The sequence below is a fragment of the Scyliorhinus canicula genome, chromosome 9 (assembly GCF_902713615.1).
Source record: "Scyliorhinus canicula chromosome 9, sScyCan1.1, whole genome shotgun sequence".
NCBI classification, from domain to species: domain Eukaryota; kingdom Metazoa; phylum Chordata; class Chondrichthyes; order Carcharhiniformes; family Scyliorhinidae; genus Scyliorhinus; species Scyliorhinus canicula.
In genome coordinates, this window is record NC_052154.1 from 49,932,405 (window position 1) to 49,958,541 (window position 26,137).

The window sequence follows — 26,137 nt, forward strand, 5'->3', positions numbered from 1 at the left end:
CTCTTCCCAGTCCGGTTGACGCCCAGCCCTCTCATTCTCAGCCCTGGCCTCTGGTCATGTCACCCCACTGCCCCTCAAAAACCACAATGGCGGCGCCTGCCTGGCCCTCGAATCTCCAGACTGCTCACCGCTTGCTGAGGTGACCTGCTCACCTCTTGCTTGGGTGATTGGGCCTCAATCCTCAATGACCCTGTGTGCTCCTGGCTGGCTACCTGGCTGCTGTTGGGTACTGACTTTCTCTAGCCTGCCTTGGCCACTGTTCTTTCCATGGTTGGCCTTCTCAGCCCCGGCCTGGATTTGCTACGCTGCTCCCCTCGACGGCTGTTGGCCAGTGCCTCCTCCTCGCCTCGCTGAAAGTTTTGCAGGCTCGCACCCCATTGTAGAGTCAGCAATCTCACTTTTGCCTCAAGCCGCCAGGCCGAATGTCAGAAACCTTGCTGCTGTTCCAATCAATGAAAGTTCAGAAATTTCACAGTCAGGAGATCAGTTTGAACTAAGTCTCCACCACCTTTCAATGTCTGGCGCACCATTTTCCCTCTCCAAAGGTAGGGCCACTAATCAGACCCCGATGTTGCATGCTGAGAGGCTCATTCGAATTTCTTGAGCCTGTCAGCAAATATGGAGGAGAAAAATATTACCTGGTGAAGAGCGTCTGCTGTTTGGATTCACTCCCTGACTCACCAGGAACAACGAGCACAGAGCTAAACAAAGAATTGCAGCAAGTCACAACAGCTGTGAACTACAATGAACCTCAGCCACTCCATGTGCGTTTGTTTGAAAACCTGTACGCACGGGGTCTGATCATGATGCACTGTTGTTTCACTTCAAGGTCCACTGCCTACCAAGAGTAAGAGTACTGAAAATACTTTTTGAACTGAGTGACCAGCTGCTTGTAGGGACAAAAACTGCAAGAAATAAACAAATTCACTGATTTTCTCTGTGATCAAAACCAGATTTGCCTCTTTGCTTACGTCACAGACACGTTATATGAGAAACTAACTGAACCAGATGCAAATATGCACAGAAGAATACCATAAGACCCTAAGGCATAGGAACATATGTAGGCCATTTGGCCCATCGAGTCTGCTCCGCCAGTCAATGAGATCATGACTGATCTGATAGGATAATCCTCAGATCCACTTTCCCGCCTTAACCCCACAACCCTTGATTCCCTTACTGATTAAAAGTCTGTCTATATCGACCTTGAGCATACTTATCGCCCCAGCCTCCATAGTAAAGAATTACAGAGATTTGCAGTCCTCCTCATCTCGGTCTTAAATGGGTGATCAATAACTCTGAGATTATGTCCACTGGTCCTGGGGCCTCCCGTAACGGAAACGACCACTCAGCATCGACACAGCATTCATGAAGAAAACTGCATTTTGAAAGAGTAACACTATATGCTGATATGGCAATTTCACCTAACTTTCGAAGTATCTGTGATATTGCATTACCTGCATTGAACATGATGGACGCAATTTAATAGCCTTGTCACGTCTGACTTGGTGATGCAACAAGGCCATTAAATCTTGTGGGAGGCCTCTCGTTAGATTCGCCGTCTCGTCTCGCCCTCACTGGGCGAGATCCAGATTAGCAGCTTTAAGTGTGCCATTGGACTCATTTAAGTATACCTGTGCCGTAATCTCCGGGAGCCTGGGAACTAACGACTGGGAGATCTCAACCGGGCGCCGTTTAGCTCTGGTTTCCACAAAGGTGGACCAGGAGTAATGGCCCTGGTGGGTGGTTTAAAGATTGGTGCAGCATTTTAAAATGGCATCCCTATCCGCAAATTTGCTTCCTTGCACTGGCAAGCTGAGTGGGTTTCCTCCGGGTGCTCCAGATTCCTCCCATAGTCCAAAGATGTTAGGTGAATTGGCCATGCTAAATTTCCCCTCAGTGTCCAAAGTTGTGTAGGTTAGGTTAAGAGGATAAGCCGGGGGAGTGCAACCTTGACAGAACATTCCTCTTCAAGGCCAGAACAAATGGCTAGCGGTGTCTTTCTCGGCGCTGCAGGTGCCGGAAAACCACGCTAAAAGTGCCCAAACAGGATTCTGTTTCTGTCCTGTTAAATCTCCTTCTCCAGCCCCCCCCCCCCCCCCCCCATACTGTGGCCAGCAACGTGTCAGGCCAGTTAAGGACTTGTTCCCGCTTCTGCCACAATACCACTCGGAAGATAGAACAAAGGAGGAAAGCGTGCTCTTTCACAACCTCAAACTTATAAAGTTGAAACGGAGGTGGTAGCTCCTTTAGGGAGTGCGGGACAAGGGGGGGCGGGGGGGGGTGGGGGTCAATGCCCCGAAGATGGGATCCTCTCCCCCCCTCCCACACTTTCCACCTATTCGCTGGCCTCCAGAACCTGCCCCCCACTCCCCTGTACCCAGAGGGTCCCCAATCCCTTCCCAACCAAGATCTGAGACTCCAGATCTACAGCAATGTGGTTGACTCCCTCGAGGGCAATTATGGATTCTGGTCCAACCAGCAGCACCGACGTCCCACGAACGAACAAAAAAAAAGAATTACAAAACTGGAAGGAAAGTGGAGTGGTCAGTAATTTGTGTGGCCAGTGACGTGTTGAGTGACCAAGATTCAGGCAAAGAATGAATGAGATAATTTAGCAGTAAGCTGGGAGGGTAGAAAGTCTGTTTAAGAGTGAATGGTAGGGGTGAGTGTAAGAGGAGGCAGCTGAATGAAAGGTCTCTCTCAAGGACAAAGAAATCCTGAGCTGCCCAAAATCATTGGTAGAGGTAATTCCACAGGAACCTATACTCTAATTTTAAAAAGTTTCCATCCATGTAGCAAACTTCACAAGTTCAGGGTATTTGAAAGCACTTCGGAGTTAATGAAGTGTTTGTGAAGTGTAACTACTGTTGTAATGCAAGGAAACAGATAGCTAATTTACACAAAGGCAAGGTGCCACAAACAGGAATGAGATCATTGGATAATCTGTTCCGGTGATGTTGTCGAAAGATAACTTGTTCAGGATACTGGTGGAACTTCAAGCTCTTCTTTGAAGAGGGCTGCAATATGTTTTCTTCTAATGAGAGAACACAGAGATTTGGTTTCATTTTTCATAATTTTTGACTGCAGCAGTTCCTCAGCATTATACAGAAGTGTCTGCCTGGATTAACACCCAGCTTTTGAAAATAGCTGGAGATGAAGAAGGTTGGGCAGCCTTATTGCTCCTCCTGACCCACAAGCAGTGCTGGAAAGGCACTTAGTTGCTCCCCAAAGCCATCCTCACCTCTCTTCAGCTCTTGAGGATGCCCAAGATCGTGTAAACCCAACTGGCCATTGATGAAGCTGCAAAGGTGGTTAAATTAGATGCTGCCAGCCTCATTAAAATATTTAAATTGCACATCCGTTATCCCACCTCCACTAAAGCCCTTAGCGGATGGGTTGGTGTTGGGTTTGAGAATTTAAAAAATAACACCTGACTCCATTTTGGGTGTTAAAATTTAGCTTGGTGAACAATGTTATGGAAGTGGTTCTCTGTAATTACAAAGATGAAGGTAAACAAAACAGCAACTAAAGTGTACTAAGTGGAGAATAATGGATGCCTGGCAGTGATATCAAAGCAGTAATCTAATCAAGGAGTTCGGGTTACTTTATCGGTCATGACCTCAAAGGCAAATATGGTCTACTTTACCCAAAGATAAGATTCCAGCCTTGGACACACTTCAGAATGTTCAGTTATCAGAATATGTGCAGTTAACACCACAGGGTAGTTTTACTTAGTTTTGAGTTTGTTCTTGCAATGACACTAGCTCACACTGTGGTATCAATAAGACAGGGCATTCTATGGTGTTCATGTGTGAAGACACCCACACAACTAATGACAGTGATGTAATCATGGTATGCTTAATCACAAAATAATTAACAGTTGATTGCAAAGTGAGAACTGCATATTATTATAGATACTGGAAGGTCTCCTGTGGAATAACTCACAGCATGTCAGAGATTACACTCTTGCAAGGGGTGTAGGGAGCTAAGTGTATGAGTTGGAAACGCACACTGGCTGGTAAAAAGATTTAGATATTAGTTTCTGAGAGATGCACACAGAGACTGAGATTTAAGTGTTACCTGTATTTGGAATTTAAGCCAATCAATTTTTCCTCAGATCATGATAATAGCAGGGAGCAGAGTGCAAGTATGGAACATCTGAAAGGTTTTCATGATGTCATAAATCCCAAGATTGAAGGTTAGGCAATTCATTATTCACCCAGCACAAGAGATAGTTGGAGCTGTAAAAACACTGCCGGTCATTCTTTGTTTTTTAAATAAACATACAGTAAAGTCTTTGTTATCTGGCATGCTCGGGTAATGGCTGGTGCCAGCTAATCAAAAATGCCGCTTAACAGGGAGTTTGTTACATTACTCCGGGCAAACAGGCCTTTGTTCAGGTGCAATAACCAAAATGGACCCATAGACTCCCTATAGCAGTTACTTTCAAACTCAGGGTTGCGATCTGTGCGTGGCTCGCTGGCAGGTTTCGGGAGGTTCTGGGGCCCATTGGTTCCCAATCATGGGACGAAGTCCCACCTTCCACAACAGGCTTGTAAAAATGCCAACGCGATCAGCTTTCAGAATGCTGGCCATCGGGCACGTGCACGCCCCCTCAGCAATGCGGAGGTTCAAGCCCAGCAAGGCAGACCGCCTCCTCCTGACATCAGCATGCTGACCCAGGAACAGATTCTTTTTGAAAATCGATGGAGTCTTCTCTCCAGAAGCAGCGACAGGGAGCAGCTCATGCCCCCGTACACTGACGTCACATGCTCTGGGCATGAGAGATTCCGCCATTTTGTAGATGCCAACAGTGTTGGTGTGAGCTCCAGGGCCTCTAGTGAACAACCCATTAAGGAGCTGAAATCGGGAACAAAGCAGTATAAAGAAGTTTTCTTGAGGTATCGCTTTATGGCCTCTTCCTGTTGTGTAAAGTAGGGTCATATGGAAAACTGTGACACAATACTGACATTTTCGAACACTGAGTGATCGATCGGCTTGTCAAAAAAAAATTATTCTAATTACTAGAGAATTCTGGTTGGTAGAGTCCTGATAACCTAAAGTTGACTGTATACACGTTAGTGCCATTTGTCCAGTTGCCAGTTTTCCAGTTGAGTTTTGCCAGTGTTTAGAGATTCTGGTAAAACTCACTTAGCTGTCAGTATTGTGTCACAGTTTTCCATATGACCCCACGTTACACAACAGGAAGAGGCCATACAAAACAAGATTTTTAAAGGGAGTCAGCTGACTGGGAAAAAGGGCATGCCTTACTGAGTATTAGACTCACTTTGACTGTATACATTCCTCTCATCAATTTCCCTGATCAACTGTCAAATGACCAGCAGCCAGCGTTCTCTCTCAAAACGGGAGAGCAGCTTATGGGACTGCGGATCATGTGACCGGATCACCAATGGGGAACGAGTGCGGGGATCTCAATGCAGGGCGCATGCTTTTGCAGCCAGTTGTGATGCCAGTGCGGAGAATGAAGATATCGATTATAGCGCCCTGTATATAGTTTGTATTTATAATAAACTCATCCGTTATTCGTTAGCTAATTGGTGGTTGCCCGTTATTGCATTTACTACATTGGCGACGAGGAAAAACAACAGCGACTCAGATTTCACCGAAGAAAGAATTTTGAAGGCTAGTTTTGTTACAAGAGTTGCTGAACAGGTCCAAGTGAGTCCAGCCTGCAAAGCAGTAAAAAATAGTCATGCCTCTCTTCGGAAAATTAGACGCTTTCAACACGACTACAAAATGTGGAGTGTTTGGGATATTTTTTCCGGGCTGATGAAATAGAGGTGGAGGATAGGGTGCAAGTTATATTGCTGATCCGAAGTTTAACATCCCTGATGCTTGAAGACATGCGCCAAGCTCATTGAGCTGGCAAATGGCATTACCACACTAAGCCCTCAGTGATATTACAAAAGTACACATTTAACTCCATGGGGAGAAGCCCAGGAGAGACCACTGTGGTCTTTGGAGCAAGGCTAAGACAAATCGCAGAGCATTACGATTTTGGGTCAGCATTGAATGTCATGTTAAGAGGCCAATTGGTACGTGGTACAAACAATGCAGCTATACAGAGAAAATTGCTAGCTGAATCGGAGTTAACTTTTAAAAAGACACTCGTAATGGTGTCGGTGATAGAGAGATTTGAGAAGGGTGCCCAGGAGTTGCAAAGTGCACAGAGTGATGAGTCAACCAGTTAGTGCGGGAAGCAGTGGCGCCACAGGTGGGGGCCCTGGTTTAAGCCAAGAGAGCAACACAAAAGTCAGAGAGCCACAAAGTATAGAAGATTTAAACAACAGACTTAGTGTAGATTTAGAGAAGCAGAGTGTGTGGAAGAAAAGGACATTTGAGGCACGAGTGAAAAAATAAAGCAGGGCCTCAGCGGGCGAAAGGAACATTTTGTTGTTTAATAATGTGAAAGTGGGAAAGATGGCCCCCACAGTGGTGTTGTTCGCGAACTGCCAGCCACTGAAAATGGAAGTGGACATGGGGGCGTGAGCTGTTGTCATGAGCAAACAGACCTACCGGTATCGCCAAGAAGGGGTTCAACTCTTGAGGTTGAAGAATACTGCAGCTAAACTAGCACCATATGCCGGAGAAGCCATTAAAATAGTAGGGTGACCATGACCCCAGTGAGTTAAAGACAGCACTTGGCACAATTATCATTGATAGTGGTGTCAGACACGATCGAGATTAATGGGCTTGACAGGATCCAAGAGATTAAGTTGATCCAGCAGGAACTTTTCAAATTGAAAGGGGGGCTGCACAAAGTCATTTAAAAAACTAATAGGTATTCCAGGAGGATTTGGGAAAGAGCGAAGTGTTGCAAGTAAAAAATCCATGTGGGCCTGGAAGCCATCCCAAAATTTTTAGAGCAAGACCTGTACCCTCTGCAATAGTAGTGAAGTTAAAGACAGAGGTAAAATGACAAGATTTGGGCATCATTAGGCCCGTACAATTTACCAAGGGGGCAGCATCTATTGTGCCAGTAGTCAAACCATAATACCATAAGATATAGGAACAGAATTGGGCAATTCTGCCCATCATGTCTGCTCCGCCAGACAAGATCATCCGTATCTGCAGAAGTTACAAGCCAACGGTAAATCAGACTGCAAAACTAAATAGGATACCCATATCCAAATTAGAGGATCTATATGGCAAGTTGGATGAGGATTTGACATATGCAAAGTTGGACATGAACACCCCACATACCACAACTGGTTTAGCTCAAGGTGAGCTGCTGATGGGTCGATGCTTGAGAAGCAGGTTGAGCCTGGTGGTTCCAAATTTGGTTTGGAGGGGGAGGGGGGGGGGGGGGGGGCTGTTGTGGAGACAAGGCAGAGTTGCCAGAAGAAGAATGCAAATGTGGAAACAGCATTTGAGATTGACGATTCAGCTTTTGCAAAGGATTTGGAAGTGGACCAATTCGGGTCCCTGGAGTTGTAGGGGCCAAGATGGGGCCATTACCCTATGATGTGAAAATGCAGGACAAATTTTTGAAGAAACACATAGGTCATTTGTGTATATGGGAGCCATTCCAAGGGCCAGTGATACTGCCGGATCCCATTGTGCCAGCCAGTGGTGTTGTTGTCCAAGGACTGAGGCGGCTGATCAGTCAGTGGCAGGCCCGACAGGGGCTGGTTTAGCTCACAAGGCTAAATCGCTGGCTTTTAAAGCAGACCAAGCAGGCCAGCAGCACGGTTTGATTCCCGTACCAGCCTCCCCGGACAGGCGCCGGAATGTGGCGACTAGGGGCTTTTCACAGTAACTTAATTGAAGCCTACTCGTGACAATAAGTGATTTTCATTTCATTTCAAAGTGCTGTTTTCAGTGAAAGCGAGAAAATAGCGGAAAGTGAGGTGCTGCTACCAAGAGAGGGTTTCAGTGAAGCAGGTCCAACTGAAGCTACTGCTACTGTGGTACCTCGACCAGTTGAGTTACGTTGATCGCAGAGAAAGAGAAAGTCCCCTGACTGGCTGAGTTTCCGATAAACTGTGTTAAAAATTGTTTATTATTGCTAATGCTTTGAACGTTATATAAGTTATCAATGTGCAATGTAACAAGGGACTTAAAAGGGGGTGAGATGTAGTAGCTACGCCCTTTAGGGGGATTGGGGGGGGGGGGGTGCTTTGGAAGAGTCCTGTGACCCAATCCACCAATGGGGACCGAGCGCGAGGATCTCAATGCAGAGCACGGGTTTTTGCAGCCAGTTGTCATCCTTATGCTGAGAATGAAGACATCAATTATAGTGCTCTGTGTATAGTCCATATTTATAATCAACCCATCGTTGTTAGTTAGTTAACTAGTGGTCGCCAAATATTGTATTTACTACAGCGACATTTACATTTTAGTCATCCAGTGACTGCCCATCACTCACACTAATCCTCATCCAATCACCAAACAATGTCTCATCAATGAACCAATCTAAGCAGTACCTTCTAGTCATGTGGACCAATTTGAACATGGCCCCGCCCTCTGACCTGTAGGCAGAAGTGGCGGCAAAAAATGTATTTTTAAAATTATATTCATTAGGGTTTTACATTTTTGCAAACAGCGCAAAAATATTACAGAGTAAATACGTCTCAGTAATACATCACAGTAAACAAGAAAAGAATGGCTGAACATACATGAATGCAGAGGGGAACAGGAGAACAAGATTATAACTGGCCCGATACAATTCTTAGATCTAACTAGATGCCTCCGTAAGCCCCTACAGAGACCGGGGAGAAACAGAATGAAGCCATGAAAAATGGTGCACACCCTCCCACGATGCATCTGCTCACAATTACCACAAGAGTTCAGGATAGATTTTCTGTTCCATAAGTCAGGCACTCACCAATATTAATCTCCCTTAACTCTGGCAGTACCAAAGGTGCCAATGACATACTACAGCCTCCTCTCCTCGGATACCTAACCCACTTGCACCGATGCAGGAACCAGGCATGCATTCTTTATACCCACCCTTACAAAGAAAATATGCAAAAACGCCAGTTCTAAAGAACCCCAGTTCTCAAGGAGAATTTCACAAATACCACACAATGCAATTTAACCCAAATCTCAGGCCAAATACAGAACAAATATTGTTCCATCCCTTTGCACAGAGGACCAGCAACAACACATTCAGATTATGAAGCTTTCAGGGCCACCAAAGAAAAAGAAAGGAAAAACAGCTGGAGCTACCAGAAATAAACTACAGGATAAGAAAGGATCAGGGCCCAATCCTGGTTCCATATTTTCCTGGCGCCGGCCGGTCACCCATTAATGAGGAAGAGGACAAGCTGCTCATTCAACCAAGAAAGCATCCCACCCCCAGGGGGTTACAGGATCTCCACTTCAACCCCAGATCAACCACAGGCCTTGATGCACCACAGAAGCAATACCCAGCCTTTCAGGAAGTCCCCAATAGGCACCTTAAAGAAGGGACTGCCCAAGCTCCAGGATACCAGCCACAACACCAGTCCTGACCTGGCCCGCACCTCGCGACACACAGGAATCTAGACCCCCCCCCCCCCCCCAGAACCTCCAGCACACCCCGACACCTACACCCAAGCTGGACCTGCACCTCTCCAGCCACATCCAAGGCAGTGCCTCCATTTATGCTGAAAAAAAGGATGGGTACAATTCTCTGGTTGTGATGTACTCGGTGCCAATCCTACTATTCCCAGTGAATAGTATGGGAGACCCTAAACGGGATGCGGCACCAGGAACCAAACATATTGCGACAATTTCGACCAGAGGCACCCGGTGCAATCTGGATCACGAGTTCCATATCAGCAAATTTAAATGAGTCTTAAAACTCATTTTAGTTTGTGCAGCCCGGTCGATGCCGGAGTCTCCCAGCTCCCGCGATTCACTGGCCCCACCAGCGGAAATCAGTACTGATCTCCAACAACAGAGACCAGACATGATGACCACGCCAGGGGCACGGAGGCCATTGGAGCCCCCAGGTGGTCAGGGTAGGGCATCGCTAGGCACCTGGGCAATGTCACTCTGGTACCATGGATGACAATGCCATGGGTGCTGTCAATTTCATCCTCAATTTCAGTAAGGACATAACTAACCCTGTCATCTAACTCCACCCCCACCCAGGGCCGGCTCAAGGCACCGGCAACTCGGGCAGTCGCCCGGGGCGCCATGTGCGAGGGGGCGCCAGAGACTCGGGTCCCGCGCATGCGCAGTTGGGCCGGAGCCAACCAGCACATGCGCGGTGGCCGCCCTCCCCAGGGCTGCCCCCCCGGTCCGCCCCCCCCCGCTCGGTCCGCTCCCCCTCTCGGTCCGCTCCCCCCGCTCCCCCCCCTCGGTCCCCCCCCCCTCGGTCCCCCCCCCCCGCCCCGCCCTCGGGTCCGCCCCCCCGCCCCACCCCCCTCAGGTCCGCCCCCCCCCTCGGGTCCCGCTCGCCCCCCCCCCCTCGGCCCCGGCCCCCCCCCCCCCCCCGGCCCCCCCCCCTCAGCCCCGGCCCCGCCCCCCCCGGCTGCGCCCCCCCCCCCGGCCTCGCCCCCCCCCGGCCCCCCCAAGGGCGCCGAAGTTCAGCTTGCCCGGGGCGCCAGCAACCCTAGGGCCGGCGCTGCCCCCACCATCCACCCACTGTCCCGCCCTGGCTCCACTCATCCTCATTATGAATGAGGTAAGGGGTGTTAAACAAACACTCCTCTCCCATAACAAGTATTATAACACATAATGACAAAAAGGAGTAAAATTACACAAACCACATTTCACATAATCGGCTCATTATGAGGTTTGCTAGAACAGGACAACAAATGACACTCTCCCTCATTCTCACGTCTCGCACGTCCTTGCTGGAGCAAAGACAACAATAAATAATCAACAACATAGTCACAAGGGAGTAACGTCAAGGATTATAGAAGAATTAGAGGATAATGACGCAATCGATGTTGCTTAAGAAGGGCCGATGCTGAGACAGGGTCTTGCAATTACTCCAACGAATGAAGCTCCTTCACTTTCACCGTACTGCCACTTCTGCACTCAAGAAACCCACAGCCTAGGACCCACCAAGAAGGGGGGGGGGGGGAGGAGGACTTCAATCTCTCAACCACTTGCGACAAGCATTGAGGATATGATAATATATAAGGCCAGTGATCGGGGGCCCAACTGACCCCAGGCCTCGAAGATGGGATGTTCTGGGCTCCGTCAAACCTAATACACCCTGCCTCAAAATCAAGATTACCAAAGCATAGCCAATTTTCAAACACAATCGTCAATTCGCCTCCCACTTCTCACCAGGGACCAGCCTCATGGACACACCTTGCCATGCCCCTACCTCCCGAACCCGTCAGGATAACTAACATGCCATGTAGCAGGATCTCAACGTCCCGAAGACAGGCCCTCACCAGGGAAAGTGCTCTTCCAAATGCGTGAACGCACCCGTGCGCCTCCACCATTTTCCCAATGATAGCTCGCAAAACTTAAAGCGAGCTCGAACAACTTGCACCACAGAACCGAGCTCTTCATCCAGAACAATATCCTCAATGGTGGCCATCAGCCGGATGCACACAGCATTGCCGAGGCAAAAGCCCATTTATCAGTAACAATGCCACTGCAAGCTGGGCCCCACCCCAGCCCACTCTGACCGCCATGGGCAAACAAAGAACTTCTGTCATTTATATCAGCTCCTCTTTTCAAAACATCAATTGGGATCCTCCAGGTTCATAGCGCAAGACACATATCCCACGAATAGACAAATGTGAAATGCGCACCAGGATAAAATAAACGATTAAATAAATGATAACAGACAGAGCTTGTGAAAATATACCCACTCCCCTGCAAAAAAGAAAATTAAAAAAAAAGGATTTGGCGACAGCAGCTGATGGGAACTATCCGTTTTGTCACAGGACATCTCAGGTTCTAGCGGCCAGGGTCTTCCAGTCTGGGGCTATACTGCATGGTGTGAATTTAAATTGATGTGTTGCATGTGGAGACCTTATTGTGAAATAAAAGCAGCTGCTGTTGGTCAACTGTAAAAAGAAGAGTGAAGAGCCTTTCAAAGGGGGCTCTAAGCCAGGACCTCACAGTACTCGGTAGCTTCGTCCATCTTGACAGCTTTGTGAGTAAATTAATTGAAAGGGCCTCAGTGTCATTGCAAGTACAGGCAGCACAGAGCTGTGTAGCAACAAATAAATAATGAACAAAAAGGAAGAGAAGTGTTATATAAATTGTGGATGTCTGGAGCTCAGTGATGGATGGCGCAATGTTGTGTGCTTACAAATGTTATCCAATGAAGCACTGAAAGCGCTAAGACTCAAGCAACAGAGTAGGAGGCATCCGATGGTAAAGGTAAATCAAAAGAATTCTGTGAATGGAAAAAGGAATTCAGCCATCCAAAAGCAAAACCAAAAACAACATTGGTTCTGGAAAAGGCCATGAAAACATCTTTCTTCAAAACATTTCCGATTGCTAAAAGCCCATACAACCAGAGAGGAACTATCCTTCCAACTGCTCACAAGAGCAGGGATGTACTTCTGAGGCTGGAGAAGGCTCTGGTCAGACCCCATTTGGAGTATTGTGAGCAGTTTTGGGCCACATATCTAAGGAAGAATGAGCTGGTCTTGGAAAGGGTCCAGAGGAGGTTCACAAGAATGATCCCTGGAATGAAAAACTCGTCATATGAGGAACGGTTGAGGGCTCTGGGTCTATACCCGTTGGAGTTTAGAAGGATGAGGGGGGGATCTTATTGAAACTTAGAAGATACTGCGAGGCCTGGATAGAGTGGATGTGGAGAGGATGTTTCCACTTGTAGGAAAAACTAGAAGCAGAGGACACCATCTCAGACTAAGGGGACGATCCTTTAAAACAGAGATGAGGAGGAATTTCTTCAGCCAGAGGGTGGTGAATCTGTGGAACTCTTTGCCACAGAAGGCTGTGAAGGCAAAATCAGTGTGTCTTTAAGACAGAGATAGATAGGTTCTTGATTAATAAGCAGATCAAGAGTTATGGGGAGAAGGCAGCAGAATGGGGATGAGCAAAATATCAGCCATGATTGAATGGCGGAGCAGACTCGATGGGTCGAGTGCCCTAGTTCTGCTCCTATGTCTTATGGTCTTATGTTAGGAAAATATGCAAAGTGCTGGTGAGGGAAAAATTCAGAGATTAAATTGCATATGACTTTCGAACAAAAGTTAGTGGAAGATTCAAGGAACTGTTAAGAGATATGATACGTCAATCGATAGAAAAGCTTGGTGAATACCAGCAGTTTGGAATGAGACAACCGACGTTGATGGTGCAGTACACTCATTAGCTTAACTTTAAAAGATAGCCTTCTTCGTCAGGCATTATAATCAGAAATGGCTGAAGAAATATTCAAGTTATTGGATAATTTCATGGAATCAGAGTTGCTTAACTGTGGTGCTGTTTGCATAGATGGTGCTGCACGATGACAGGCAATAGGAGTGATGTTGCAAGAATAAGAGCTGTAAGCCCACAAGCAACCGGTGATTCTTTGTACATTGCATCATCAAGCCCTTGCTTCAAAAAAGAATGAACGCGGATTGACATGCTGTGTTAAACACAACTGTCACAGCTGCAAATTGTGTGAAGTCCAGACTTGTGAATTCACATTTATTTGTAAAACTGTTCACAAAAGGGTGCAGGAGATGAAACATTATTGCTCTACACTGAATCATGTTGGTTGTCTTGCGGCAGAGTCCTGGAAAGAGCTTTTGAGCTTTCCCAAGAGCTGCAGGCTTTTGCTTCTGTGCGCAATACTGCAAGTAGTTAAAAGCATCTCTTGCCAATTATTGATAACTAAACTTGCATAGCCTGGTGATATTTGAAACCGGTTAAATATGTTGAATTTATCAATGCAAGGGTGCAAAACAACCAGACCAGTGGTGAGTGACAAGGGGCTGGATTCTCCGATCCCGGACGGCAAAATCGCGTCCAGCGATCAGCCGGAGAATCAGAGATCCCGATCAAATCGGGGGCGGCGCCACTTTCGCAATGCTCCACCCCCTGAAAAGCGGCATACTCTAGGAGTATGTGGTGGCTGTGGTGGCTGTGGTGGCTGCGGAGTCGGCGTGGGGGCCGCGGACTCGGCGCGGGGGCCGCGGACTCGGCGCGGGGGCCGCGGACTCGGCGCGGGGGCCGCGGACTCGGCGCGGGGGCCGCGGACTCGGCGCGGGGGCCGCGGACTCGGCGCGGGGGCCGCGGACTCGGCGCGGGGGCCGCGGACTCGGCGCGGGGGCCGCGGACTCGGCGCGGGGGCCGCGGACTCGGCGCGGGGGCCGCGGACTCGGCGCGGGGGCCGCGGACTCGGCGCGGGGGCCGCGGACTCGGCGCGGGGGCCGCGGACTCAGCGCGGGGGCCGCGGACTCAGCGTGGGGGCCGCGGACTCAGCGTGGGGGCCGCGGACTCAGCGTGGGGGCTGCGGACTCAGCGTGGGGGCTGCGGACTCAGCGTGGGGGCTGCGGACTCAGCGTGGGGGCTGCGGACTCAGCGCGGGGGCTGCGGACTCAGCGCGGGGGCTGCGGACTCAGCGCGGGGGCTGCGGACTCAGCGCGGGGGCTGCGGACTCAGCGTGGGGGCTGCGGCAGACTCAGCGTGGCGGCTGCAGATTCAGTCCAGCACCGCCACAGTCGGGGGATGGCCGATCCGCGGGCAGGGGGGGGGCAGTATTTGGGGCTGGGGGCATTGTGGGAAAGAGCTCTAGCTGCTAGTCATTCTCCCCCCCGCCCTCCCGGTGAAGGGAATTGGTTGCCGTTTTGCGCCTGTTCTCCTGGCATAAAACACCACCGTTTTCACGCCGGCATTGGGACTTAAGTCTCCCAAACGGAGAATCCAGCCCAAGGTTCAACATTAGGCAGAACATTGTGATTGGGAAAACTACATTCGGTAATGAGGTGTCAAGATTCCTACGATTTGAGTTTATGGATGCAAACATGACAGCTGGAGTGAGTGAAAGAAGGGATCACTGCTCATCTTGCAACATTGGCAGAACACTTCAGCATTAATTTTGACAATACAAACAAAGTATGATTCGGTTCAGGATCCATTTTCCACATTTGCTGTGCCACCTTGTTGTTTCAGTGGAGAATCAGAAGAAGTGAAGCTGGTGGAACTGTCCTGTGACTGCTCAGTGCAAGCAAAGCCTCAGCAACAAACACCTTCCCAGTTTAGGACATCTGTTGCTGCAGAGAACGCAGGATTGGTAGACGAAGACTGAAATTGTTGCTACCTTTCCCAACAACATTCCTGTGTGAAGCATCGGGCCGATCCTGAGGCGAAGCGTGGAGGATCTGTGGCCTTTTATGTGGAAAAAAAATCGGTGCCGTCCCCCTCACCGATGTTGCAACTGGTGGGGGACTAGCAGCCGCGCCACGTAAAACCCCCGGCCTCCACAAAATAAAAGGTCGGAGAATTGCCCGGTCCATGGCCGCGCGTGCGCACTGAGACGACCTGCAGCGGTCGCGCCTTACAACATGGCAGCGGCTGTGCGCAGATCCAACCTGCCAGAAAGTGGCCCCCAGACCCCCTCACCACTGCCTGGCTAACCCCCACCACCCCGCCCAGCCCACGTGGGAGCCCCCCTCCTCCGGCCAGCAGCACGGCTCCAGCCCGACTGTGGCGGCGCTGAACACACATCAGGTTTATATAATAGTATAACTTAAGCCTTGGCTTACCCGGCCTTCCAGGGCACCTCCTCTCCGCAGGTCCAGCAGAGGCCATTACAGTTGGAGGCACTGCTAAAGCTGCAGGTACTCTTATCCAGTGGGCAGCTCTGCGACTCTTGAAGGTGGGCCACATCGTTTGGATGGTATTCCTGGCAGCAGCCTCACATTTGGCAATCGCTGTTAAAATGTTGCTTTGGGTCCTGTTTGCCACCTGCTTTTGGGTCACAACAATGATCCCTGGAATGAAGACCTTGTCATATAAAGAGCAGTGGAGGACTCCGGGTCTGTATTCGTTGGCAGGATGAGGGGGTAGCTTATTGAAACTTACATGATACTGAGAAGCTTGGATAGAGTGGATGTGGAGAGGACGTTTCCACCAGTAGGAAAAACTAGGCACAGCCTCAGACTGAAGGGACGATCCTTTAAACCGAAGATGAAGAGGAATTTCTTCAGCCAGAGGGTGGTGAATCTGTGGAACTCTGCCGCAGAAGGCTGTGGAGGCCAAATCACTGAGTGTCTTTAAGACAGAGATAGTTAGGTTCTTGATTAATAAGGGGAGAAGGCAGGAGAATGGGGATGAGAAAGATATCAGGCATGATTGAATGGCAGAGCAGACTCGATGGACCGAATGGCCTAATTCCACTCCTATGTCTTAAGTTTTTATGGTTCCAGCAGCGGGATAATCCTAGGAGTTGAGAAAATTCCAATCCTAGCCTATCACCATTCGGAAAGTTATCAAATGTGCCTTTCTTGGCCCTTATGAAGATAACCTCACACTTCTTCACATTAAAGTGGCTATCTGCCACTATTTTGCTTAATCAGTCTATACACCTTTAAAAGTTCCTGCTCCCATATACACAACCTACCGTCCCTCCTATCTTGGTGTTAATAGTAATTAATAATAATTGCTTATTGTCACAAGTAGACTTCAATGAAGTTACTGTGAAAAGCCCCAGTCGCCACATTCCAGTGCCTGTTCGAGGAGGTTGGTATGGGATTTATCTGTAAACTTGGAAATGTAACCCTCTATTACTTTACCCAAATCTGAGAAGCCGAGACAAGAGTTTACGACAGACCCAAAAGTGCACTGAAGCTCATTTCAAAATCCGAATCATTTCGGAGTGATCCTGACAGGTACCATTCAGCTAGGGGTTTCCAGAAAGCAAACTTTTATAATTATTAAAACCTACCCTACCAGGTGTGTATTTTAAAGTAATTCTTAATTTCAAGACAGCAGCTTTGCCAGTCGTGGCGACATGAATAAGACAACCAGGGCTTTTAGGAAGCAAACCATTCTGTTCCCAGACACAAATGTTAATTTTACATACATGTGGTAGCAAATTTCGGCCCTCGTCACAGCCTGACCCTTGGCTGCAGCAGCTGCAAAGCATGCTTTCAGCAGGCGCAACTATATATGGAACTTACTCCTTGTGGTCTCAAGAGGACATCACTCAAGGGGAAGCAAAAATGGCAGGGTGTTGACAGAAGAACAGAACTTGGTATGTGACTGTAGGGGGAGGTTGGTTTCTGCGAGTGAATGAAGGCTAAGGACTCCTGCGGTGGGGAGAAATCTGTGAAGCTTACTGATTTGTCTTTTGTTAGAAATTAAGCATATTGCAGTGCTGGCACCCTTCTCCAATTTTAGTGTGTTTAATAAAAACAACGACAAGTGCCTATACCGGTTCTGTCACTTTTGCCTAAAAGAAAGAGTGTTCCATTTAAAATCCAAACAGGTGCCCGATAACACCAAGGCTAAAAGAACGAAACAACAGGTGGGGAGCTGGGTGGATTACAAAACTCCACCTTTGGCTTCTGGAAGACAGGTCAAATCATGGCCAGGCAGAAATGGCCGACCTTTCCCCATGCTGACACCTGTTAAAGACCGACTCTGAAATGACTTTGCCCAATTGGAATTCAATTCTCTGTCAATTTGAATCCACTAAAATATGCTTTACGATGCACAAAAACACAAAGCCTAGCAGCAGAAGGCTGCAAAAGGAAAGGCATGGTGGTGCCCCTTATTTAAGGCCGAAACATAGCTTGGGGGGCCCAAAGCAATAATACTCTTACTCCTCTTGTCAATAAACAAGTGTAAAAAAAATGTTTGGCGCCTCTTCACCTCTCTGGTGGATGGCTCCCAATTCTCTTCAGTCTGATGGGAAAGCCACTCAAGTTCAAATTGCAATCAGAACTTGATGCCATAATCAAATCCCTATCTTGAATTTGAAAAAGGGCACTATAGGCAGGTTGTATTGAGCATTCATTCAAAAGTCTATATAAAAAATCACATCATCTGGATCTGCAGGTCTTGGCAGGTTAGTAGGGCCCCCTGCATGCCTTGGCAGGTTAGTAGGGCCCCCTGCATGCCTTGGCAGGTTAGCAGACCCCCCCCCCCCCCCCCAGTGATCTTTCCGAAAGGTTGCAGGGTGAAAAAGAATCACTTGGTTTAATTACAGTTAATTTATTTTTTCAAGTTTCTAGGTTTAAACAATACTCGTCTCACATTACTCATTTATATCCTGTAGCCTGGCATTTTACAAATTTCCTAATAAGGACAGCCATTGCTTCACATCTTAAGGATTGTTCACATGATTGTGCCTTCTCACTGCCCCACCCCCACCCCCACTCTGTTTTTCCCTGTCACAGTGCAATTTCCCAGTACGCGAGGGAATAGATATCCCGCAGGCACTGCTGAATAGAAAAACGTATTTACATGTAGGACTGGTCATGAGTTGACTATCTCATGTGTTTTCACATGTGTAACTGTGTCCTGAAGGATATTCCATTTCTGCCATCTGTATTTGATTCAGTTGGGGATTTTTTTTTTTTTTTTTAAATGCTTTAATCATTTTGCTCTTTTTGTGAGAATAGGCTCCTCACTGAGTCCTCGGGAAGTGTGCGCAATGGCAGCTCATTCCAAAAGCAATTTTATTTCTGGGCTAGAGAACAGATCAAGGAAGAACTGCTGCTGGCTGGCTGTGCTCCATAGGGAGGCCTGGGAGAAACTAGGGAGGAGCTGGAGGTTGTGAAGAAATCATGGTCAATAAGAGTAGGGAATCGGTTCCTCCCTGGGACTTGGCGTTGTGAAAGGAAGAGGAGGAAAGTCTTTGTCGCACTAAACAGAAAGTCTGTATTTTATTTTAAACAATTATAAAGCCCTGGCTAAAAAGAGTCAAGCTTTATCCATACACGTTTTAATAACATTTGATGTAAGAAATTACAGATTAATTATAAAATAACTTATTTCCTTTTTAAATCACTTAGTTTATCAGGGCTAGCACCTGTCTGACCAGTACCTTGAGGATATAGCACATGATAATAAGGTTAATGCAGTGAAAACTTCTGGGATACAATATATATTTCCACGAGTGGAAAACAGCTACTTCACAAGCGCCTTTGGAGACAGCATTCCATTTACATCATGAATATTATCATGTTTTGCGCATGCTATTTTTTTTTTTTAATTTGTGTTTTAAGGGGGATAGCATTGTCCAGCATATTCACATTCTGTGGGTGGGGTCACTCCAAAATCTTGCCGAATAACTTCATTTTAACCATCTATAAAATGATTATGCAATTACTGGGTTCTGGCGAAACACTGGGGTCAGAAAAGGTCCCGTGTTCGTTCTCCGCCTTGATTTGTGAGGATAAGCGGAGCAGAAAAAGGAATCTAAAATCAAATTTAACTCACACTGGAGCAGAGTGGGGCGGATGGGCTGAGAGATGGGAAAATGCTCAAGCGATTGCACTGCAGGTGCCAAAGTTCGATTCTCGAAAGGGATAACTGCTGTGGGAAAACAGAACTGAAACAACCCAAGGTAGACTTTTAGTGAGAAAATGCGACGGCATTTTAGAACTATTCCTTCGTCACTGCAAACCTTCACATTAACTTGCTCCGCACTTCAACTGATCTCAAATAACTAAATATTAGTTATGGTTAGCATGGCTGCCTCACAGCTCCAGGGTCCCAGGTTCAATTCAGAGTCAGGTTAATATCTGTGTGGAATTTGCACTTTCTCCCTGTGTCTGCGTTGGTTTCCTCCCATGGTTTAAAGATATGCAGGTTAGGTGGATTGGCCATGCTAAATTGCTCCTTTGTGTCCAAAAGGTTAGGTTGGGTTACGGGGATAGGGTGGAGGTGTGAGCTTAAGTCGGGTGCTCCTTCCAAGGGGCGGTGCAGACTCGATGGGCCGAATGGCCTCCTTCTGCACTGTAAATTCTATGATTCTATTACATTTCAGTAACTGAGCCAAACAAATGAGCAAATACGAAATGCAGCATCCACCCCAACTGCACAAACACCAGATCCACTTTTCTGTGTGTGTTGTACACCCGAACACCTGTGAGGTCCCACTTTGGACTCTCAGGCTGGAACTTTCCTGCCCTTCCCGCCGGCAGGATCATCTGTTCCCGCCAAAGACAACCCCCCAACCCTACCCCCCACAACGTGACAATGGCAATTGGCTTTGGTGGGACTGGAAGATTCCATCAGCGGGCGGGTGGGCCGGAGGGAGGGGGTTTGGTCATGGACATTGCCTTTGCAAAATCCAGCCAAAACCCTCTAAGCTTCAGGTATGCCCAAAACATATGGACATGATTTGCTGGGCTTCCCGTGCACCTCGCACACCTGTCCTCTACCCCAAAAACTTGCTCATCCTAGCCACTGTCACGTGTATCTGGTGGACTACCTTAAATTGTATCAGTCTGGCACATGCTTAGGGCATCCGCCCACAGACCCGCCTCTATCTCTCCTCCTAGCTCGTCCTCCCACTTGCCCTTAAGCTCCTCCCACTTGCCCTTAAGCTCCTCCACCGGACTTTCCTCCGCCTCCGAAAGCTCCTGGTAAATATCTGATCTCTCACCCAGATACTGGAGATTACTCTATCCTGTATCCCCCATGGCGGCAGCAGCAGAAAGGCTGGAACCTGCCTTCTCAGGAAGTCTTGCACCTGCAAATACCTAAACCCATTCCCCGCTGGCAATTCAAATTTATCCTCCAAGACTTTCAAGCTGGGGAAGCTCCCGTCTATAAATAGATCCCCCTTCCTTCTAATTCCTGCCCTTTGCCATCTCCGGAACCCACCATCCAGCCTACCCGGTACAAACCGATGATTATTATAAATCGGGGTCCAAACCAATGCGCCCTCCAGTCTCTTGCATCTCCTCCACTGCCCCCAGATTCTCAGAGCTGCCACCACCACAGGACTTATGGAGTATCGGGCTGGCGAGAACGGAAGAGGTGCCGTTTTCAGTGCTCCGTAACTTGTGTCTTTGCATGACGCCCCCTCCATCCACTCCCACACCGACCCCTCCCAAACTACCCACTTCCTAATCATGGCTATATTAGCCACCCAGTAGTAATTGCAGAAGTTCGGCAGTGCCAATCCACCTTCCCCCCCCCGACTGCGCTCCAGTAACACTTTCTTCACTCGCGGGGTTTTACCAGCCCGCAGAAAGCCCGAGATAATCTTATTCACCCGCTTGAAAAAGGCCTTTGGGATGAAGATGGGGAGGCACTGAAAGACAAACAGAAATCTGGGGAGGACCGTCATTTTCACAGTCTGTACCCTCCCAGCCAGTGATAGTGGGAGCATGTCCCATCTCTTAAAGTCCCCTTCCATTTGTTCTACCAACCGGGTTAGGTTTAACTTGTGCAGTGCCTCCCATTCCCGGGCCACCTGGATTCCCAGATACCAAAGTTCTTTCCTACCATTCTAAGCGGCAGCTCTCCCAGTCTCTTCTCCTGTCCTCTTGCCTGGATCGCAGACCTCTCGCTTTCGCCCAGGTTCAATTTATACCCCTAGTAACAGTTCCTCCCCTGTCAGCAAAGCAGCTCCCCCCCTCCCTCCCCCCGAGCAACAATACTAGAAACCCAACCCCCCCCAAGTCAAGCTCCAGCTTAACAGCTGCTCACCCCCCATTGTTCTCTCCCCCCACTTGGACAAACATATTAAAAACATCCCATTCCGCAGTAAACAAACATCAGAAAAAACAGTGAAGAAACAGCAACTTTAAAAAAAAAACCAAAAACAGAACCAGCCCCAAAAGACCCCTCTACCCAGCTCCCTGCAAGACATAGTTACCTTATGCCATCAAAACAGCCCTTATTCCACATTACACTACTTATACTTATACAGTCCAGCACAACAAATCGCCACCACAGTACTGTCCAAGGCTTCAGTGTCTTTTAGTTCGCCTCCAGCTTCTTTTCTTTAATAAAGGTCCATACTTCGTCTGGTGCTTCAAAGTAGAAGTCCCGTTCCTCATGTGTGACCCACAGACGGGCTGGGTACAACATCCCAAACTTCACCCCCTTCTTAAAGAGGGCTGTTTTTGCCCGATTAAACCCAGCTCGCCTCTTGGCCGAATCCGCGCCCAGGTCCTGATAAATGTGCAGCTCGCAATTCTCCCACTTGCTGCTCCGTTCCTTCTTGGCCCTCCGCAGAACGTGTTCCTTGTCCAGGAATCAGTGAAAGTGTACCACCATCGCCCTCGGCGGTTTGGTCGCTCGGAGCTTCTTTGCGAGGGCTCTGTGCGCTCTATCCACTTCCAGGGGCCGTGGGAATGCCTCAGCCCCCATCAACTTCTCCAACATGTCTGTCACATAAGCCACTGCATCCGATCCCTCACTGCCTTCAGGGAGGCCGACATTTCTAACATTCTGCCTCCTGGACTTGTTCTCCAGGTCCTCCAGCTTATCCTGCATTCTTTTCTGGCGGTCATTCATCATCTCCACCTTGGTCTCCAGAGGTTACACATTCCTCGTGCTCGGACACCCTTTTTCCCCACCTCCTGGATCGCTCTTCCGTGGGCCTCTTGATTCTGCACAACTTGATGAATTGAAGTCTTAAAATCGGGTCCAGCGTGTCCTTCAGCTTGGCGAAGTAATCTCCGAAAAAATTCACCAGCTGCTCCGTCGACCACTGTGCCGTCTCCCCGCGGCCCTTGCTCTCCGCCATGCTTTCCCGCGTTACCAGCTCTGCTCGCGTCTTCCTTATAGGACTTTGTCTTCTCACACAGCCAGTTCTGGTCCAATTCTCCATACACCGGAGGAGGATTTCTCCTCACTGTCTCACTCTTCGCCGATTCATCCCATAAAATCCGGGGAAAAAAAGGGGGGGAAAAATTCCAAAAGTCCGTCAAAGGGGGGAGCTATTAAATGTGTCACCTACTCCTCCATGGCCGCCACGTGAAGTCGCCTACTGAAATTCTGAATAACATCCAGTGCACAGAATTTGAACAGAAGCATTTCATTATTAATAACTGCAGGAGGATGGTGTAGAACATCCTCAAGCTCCAGACACTTCTATATTGACAATGTTTAGTTCAAATAACAGGAGAATGTGTCCATTTATCACCATCCTATGCTTATATTGCTAAACTGGCTCCCATTTCACAATGACAAAATCATAAGCTTACATTTTCAATGGCCCGCTATTCTGATATCAGAATAAGAGACCCTTGCCAGACCTGCTGAGTTTTTCCAGCATTTTCTGTTTTTTGTGCAAGAGATATTGACACTGGGAGTTGTCTGACTGTTACCACTCTGCTGTGATCCAAACAAAATAAATGCCAATATTAAAAATGACTTTAAATTAATTGTGTGATAACCTCCCTATCAGCGATTTGAAAGAAATTGAACAAGTGAAGCCACTTCACAGTACAAACCGTCACACGATAGTAAAGCAGTGGATCAGAAGGAACTAGAGCAATTCCTGATTCACTGAAAAGGCAGGGCACACAGGGCTGTGGTTGGGAAACAATGATAAATGGCAAGATTGGATGCTAAAACAAGATGCACAAGACAGAGTTGGCTGGACTAAATGGCGGTTTTGCTTTATTCACAGTTAGAATCCAATTACAGGAATCTGGGATATAAGATGGCAGCCATTCCATCCAACTAGGGTCACTCTGTACCAAAAGGGACTCGCTATTAAGTATGCTGAAACCAACACGTTGTAATACTACCATTATACAACCTGTTGCAGCCCTCAGTGCAATTTATACAGCAGCAAACAATCAAGAGATAGAGGAAGCAGGTAAGGATTCACATTTAGAGAGGTGGGGGGGGGGGGGGGGGGGGGGGGGGGGGGGGGGGGGAAGAGAGGGAGAGAAAGACCACAGGACTTCATTCTCAGAAGCTGCAGCTTTATCGGAAGAACTGCAAGCATAACCCTACTCTGAACTGGTTTAAACTGCCCCACGTAATGTCCCAACAGTAGTCAATCTTTCAAATGTAACCCCAGTGTTGCGTGCGCAATACTTACAAATGGCTATTATTAATTTGAAAAAGTGATCCATGGAAAAATGGAGCATCAGGAAAAAGAAGTTGATCGTCACCAAACACACACACAAGATGACACAGACCCATTCTTGTAAACGTTTACCTGGGAACAAAGGGAGAAAGAAAGATTATTATTGGGTGTTGCAGTAGAAGCAACAATATGTTAAGAATTAACAGTTAAAACTTGTCAAGCTAGTCAGTTCATTTTACCATCTTTATGCTTCTCCTGTTAGTACAGCAACAGAGCTTTTGCAGAATGTTTTTGAGTTAAGGCAGAGGTTAAAAATATTGTTCTTTTATTACTGATTCCAGCTGTTAGAGTGGGTTGGTTGAGTACCATGGAGTTTCCTCCACCTGCCCCCCAACCACCCCCCCCCCCTTCCCCACGCCAGCCCCTTTTTCATGGTTACCAACCAAGTCTTTTTGTGTGGAGTAGGTTTGAGCGCAGCAGGCAAACTGTAGATAGCCAGATTTATTTTACTTTTTAAAAAAATGTACTTTCACCCTCGCATTAGTCTCTGTTGTGCACAATCCCCGATTGAGAAGCAGGGAATCAGACGGCTTCCACACCTCCACCAACACCACTCCTTTCAGGCAATAGGAAACTCAGGACGATGGCCCAGGTTAACTAATTGACCATTTTTTCCACAATGGATCGTTCTGACAGCACTCAATGCCTCCTGCTGAAGCCACCATGAATCAGAAATGCAAATGCGCTGATGTAACCAGGCTTAAAAGGAAATAAAAAGCAAAGTCACTGACAAACCAGATCAGACTGGTTCAGATTAGAATAAAATAAGAAGCATTTATCTTTTGTCGGGACCAAACCAGACCTGGGCCAGTTCAGCTTTGCGATTAATTAACTGGGTTGTTCAAACATCAGTTTTTTTCATGCTCTTTCAGTTTTTAAGTACAAGGAACTGCAGACACAGAATGTGCGCAATACCATTAGGAATTATGCAGAAATTAACCCAGAAGCTGTGCAAATAAAATGTCACCTAAGGATGTTCAGCAGTGGTGGGCACCGATAGCCTGGGGGCTACATACAGCCCATTTGGGTTCAGAGCGTGGCCCACGAGGCACTTTGTTGACCATTCTCCACGAGCAGGGGTGCCACATTTTGCTGATTTCCATCCGCATCATTTTTGTCCTCCTGGTATGACTAAAGCAAGGGCAAGTGAAGTGAATGTGGGAGCTGTGCGTTCCCTCTGTGTCCAAAGTAAGTATTTCCTTTGTTTTTACCATTTGATGGTAGCTCTATTGATATGTAAATGATCAAGCATTTTCTATAACTCTTTATGAAATATTTGGCATGCATTAAATGTATTTAATCTTTTTTATAGGGGTCATGATTAGTGAACATGCCTGATTTCAATCTTGCAACCCACTGTGATGAAGGAGGGCCACTCATGCAGCCTACTCACTAGCCTAGGTTGCCCATCGCTGATTGTTAGGAATTTGGGAATTTAGGGAATTTAACGTGGTTAACAGTGAGATTAAAACAAAATAACAAACAAGAAAGATGAACAGGCGTCTAGAGGAATAATGAGATACAATTGGCCCAGCAACAAAATTAGCAGGCATCTCGAGGCATTGATGCGCAAAACATCCGAAAGATTGTTTACCAGAGATCAATGGGGCTATACAAATGATAACTTCTAAAGGCAAGGAATTGGAGAGAGGTAGACAGCCGAATGCACAGGTGGGATGTGAAAGAGACTGAACAGTATATCTGTTGGCACCCTCATTGGGGTAAGAGGCCAGTTCTCCATCCAACAGTCAGAAAATCCAGTTCCAGCTGCGATCCGAACCATGGAGGCCTGTTCCAGATTACATTTGGAGCCACGAGAGAATGCAGATACTCTCCTCTAAATGACACCATTTTGTGCCTTCACTGAACAAAGGGGAGAAATTTTCCAGCCTTGGTCATCTAAGCGGTATCATGTGGTAACTATTAGCTGGATTTGACATATATAGGGTTCCTAAAATTAGATCTTGTTTGGGAAAGGGGGTGTCTCGGCAAGGTCAGGGAATGTGGACATGTATATTTTGGGAACAGGAGGTAACTTAAAATGGTGTGTTTAGTTATTAATATACTTAAGAGTCATAGTATATATTAGCTTTTGTGGTGTTTATCTCTTTTCCTTTACTTTAATAAATATTCTTTATTAATTGTTTACACCATGACGGGACTGGTTCCATATGGGGTTGTACATTG

The 26,137-nt window shown here is 47.6% G+C and overlaps 1 protein-coding gene across 2 annotated transcripts in view; it reads right to left on the reverse strand.

The window, feature by feature from the left end:
• The window catches only part of LOC119971305 (plasmanylethanolamine desaturase-like), a 166,007-nt gene that overhangs the window by 99,617 nt on the left and 40,253 nt on the right, over positions 1–26,137 (reverse strand). The window contains exon 2 of one of the 2 annotated variants that reach the window (XM_038806671.1): positions 23,903–24,022. The exons of the other annotated variant lie outside the window; for it this stretch is intronic. Coding sequence (XP_038662599.1) covers positions 23,903–24,022 — 120 coding nt within the window. The remainder of the gene's footprint in view (positions 1–23,902; positions 24,023–26,137) is intronic. 2 annotated transcript variants of the gene reach the window in all.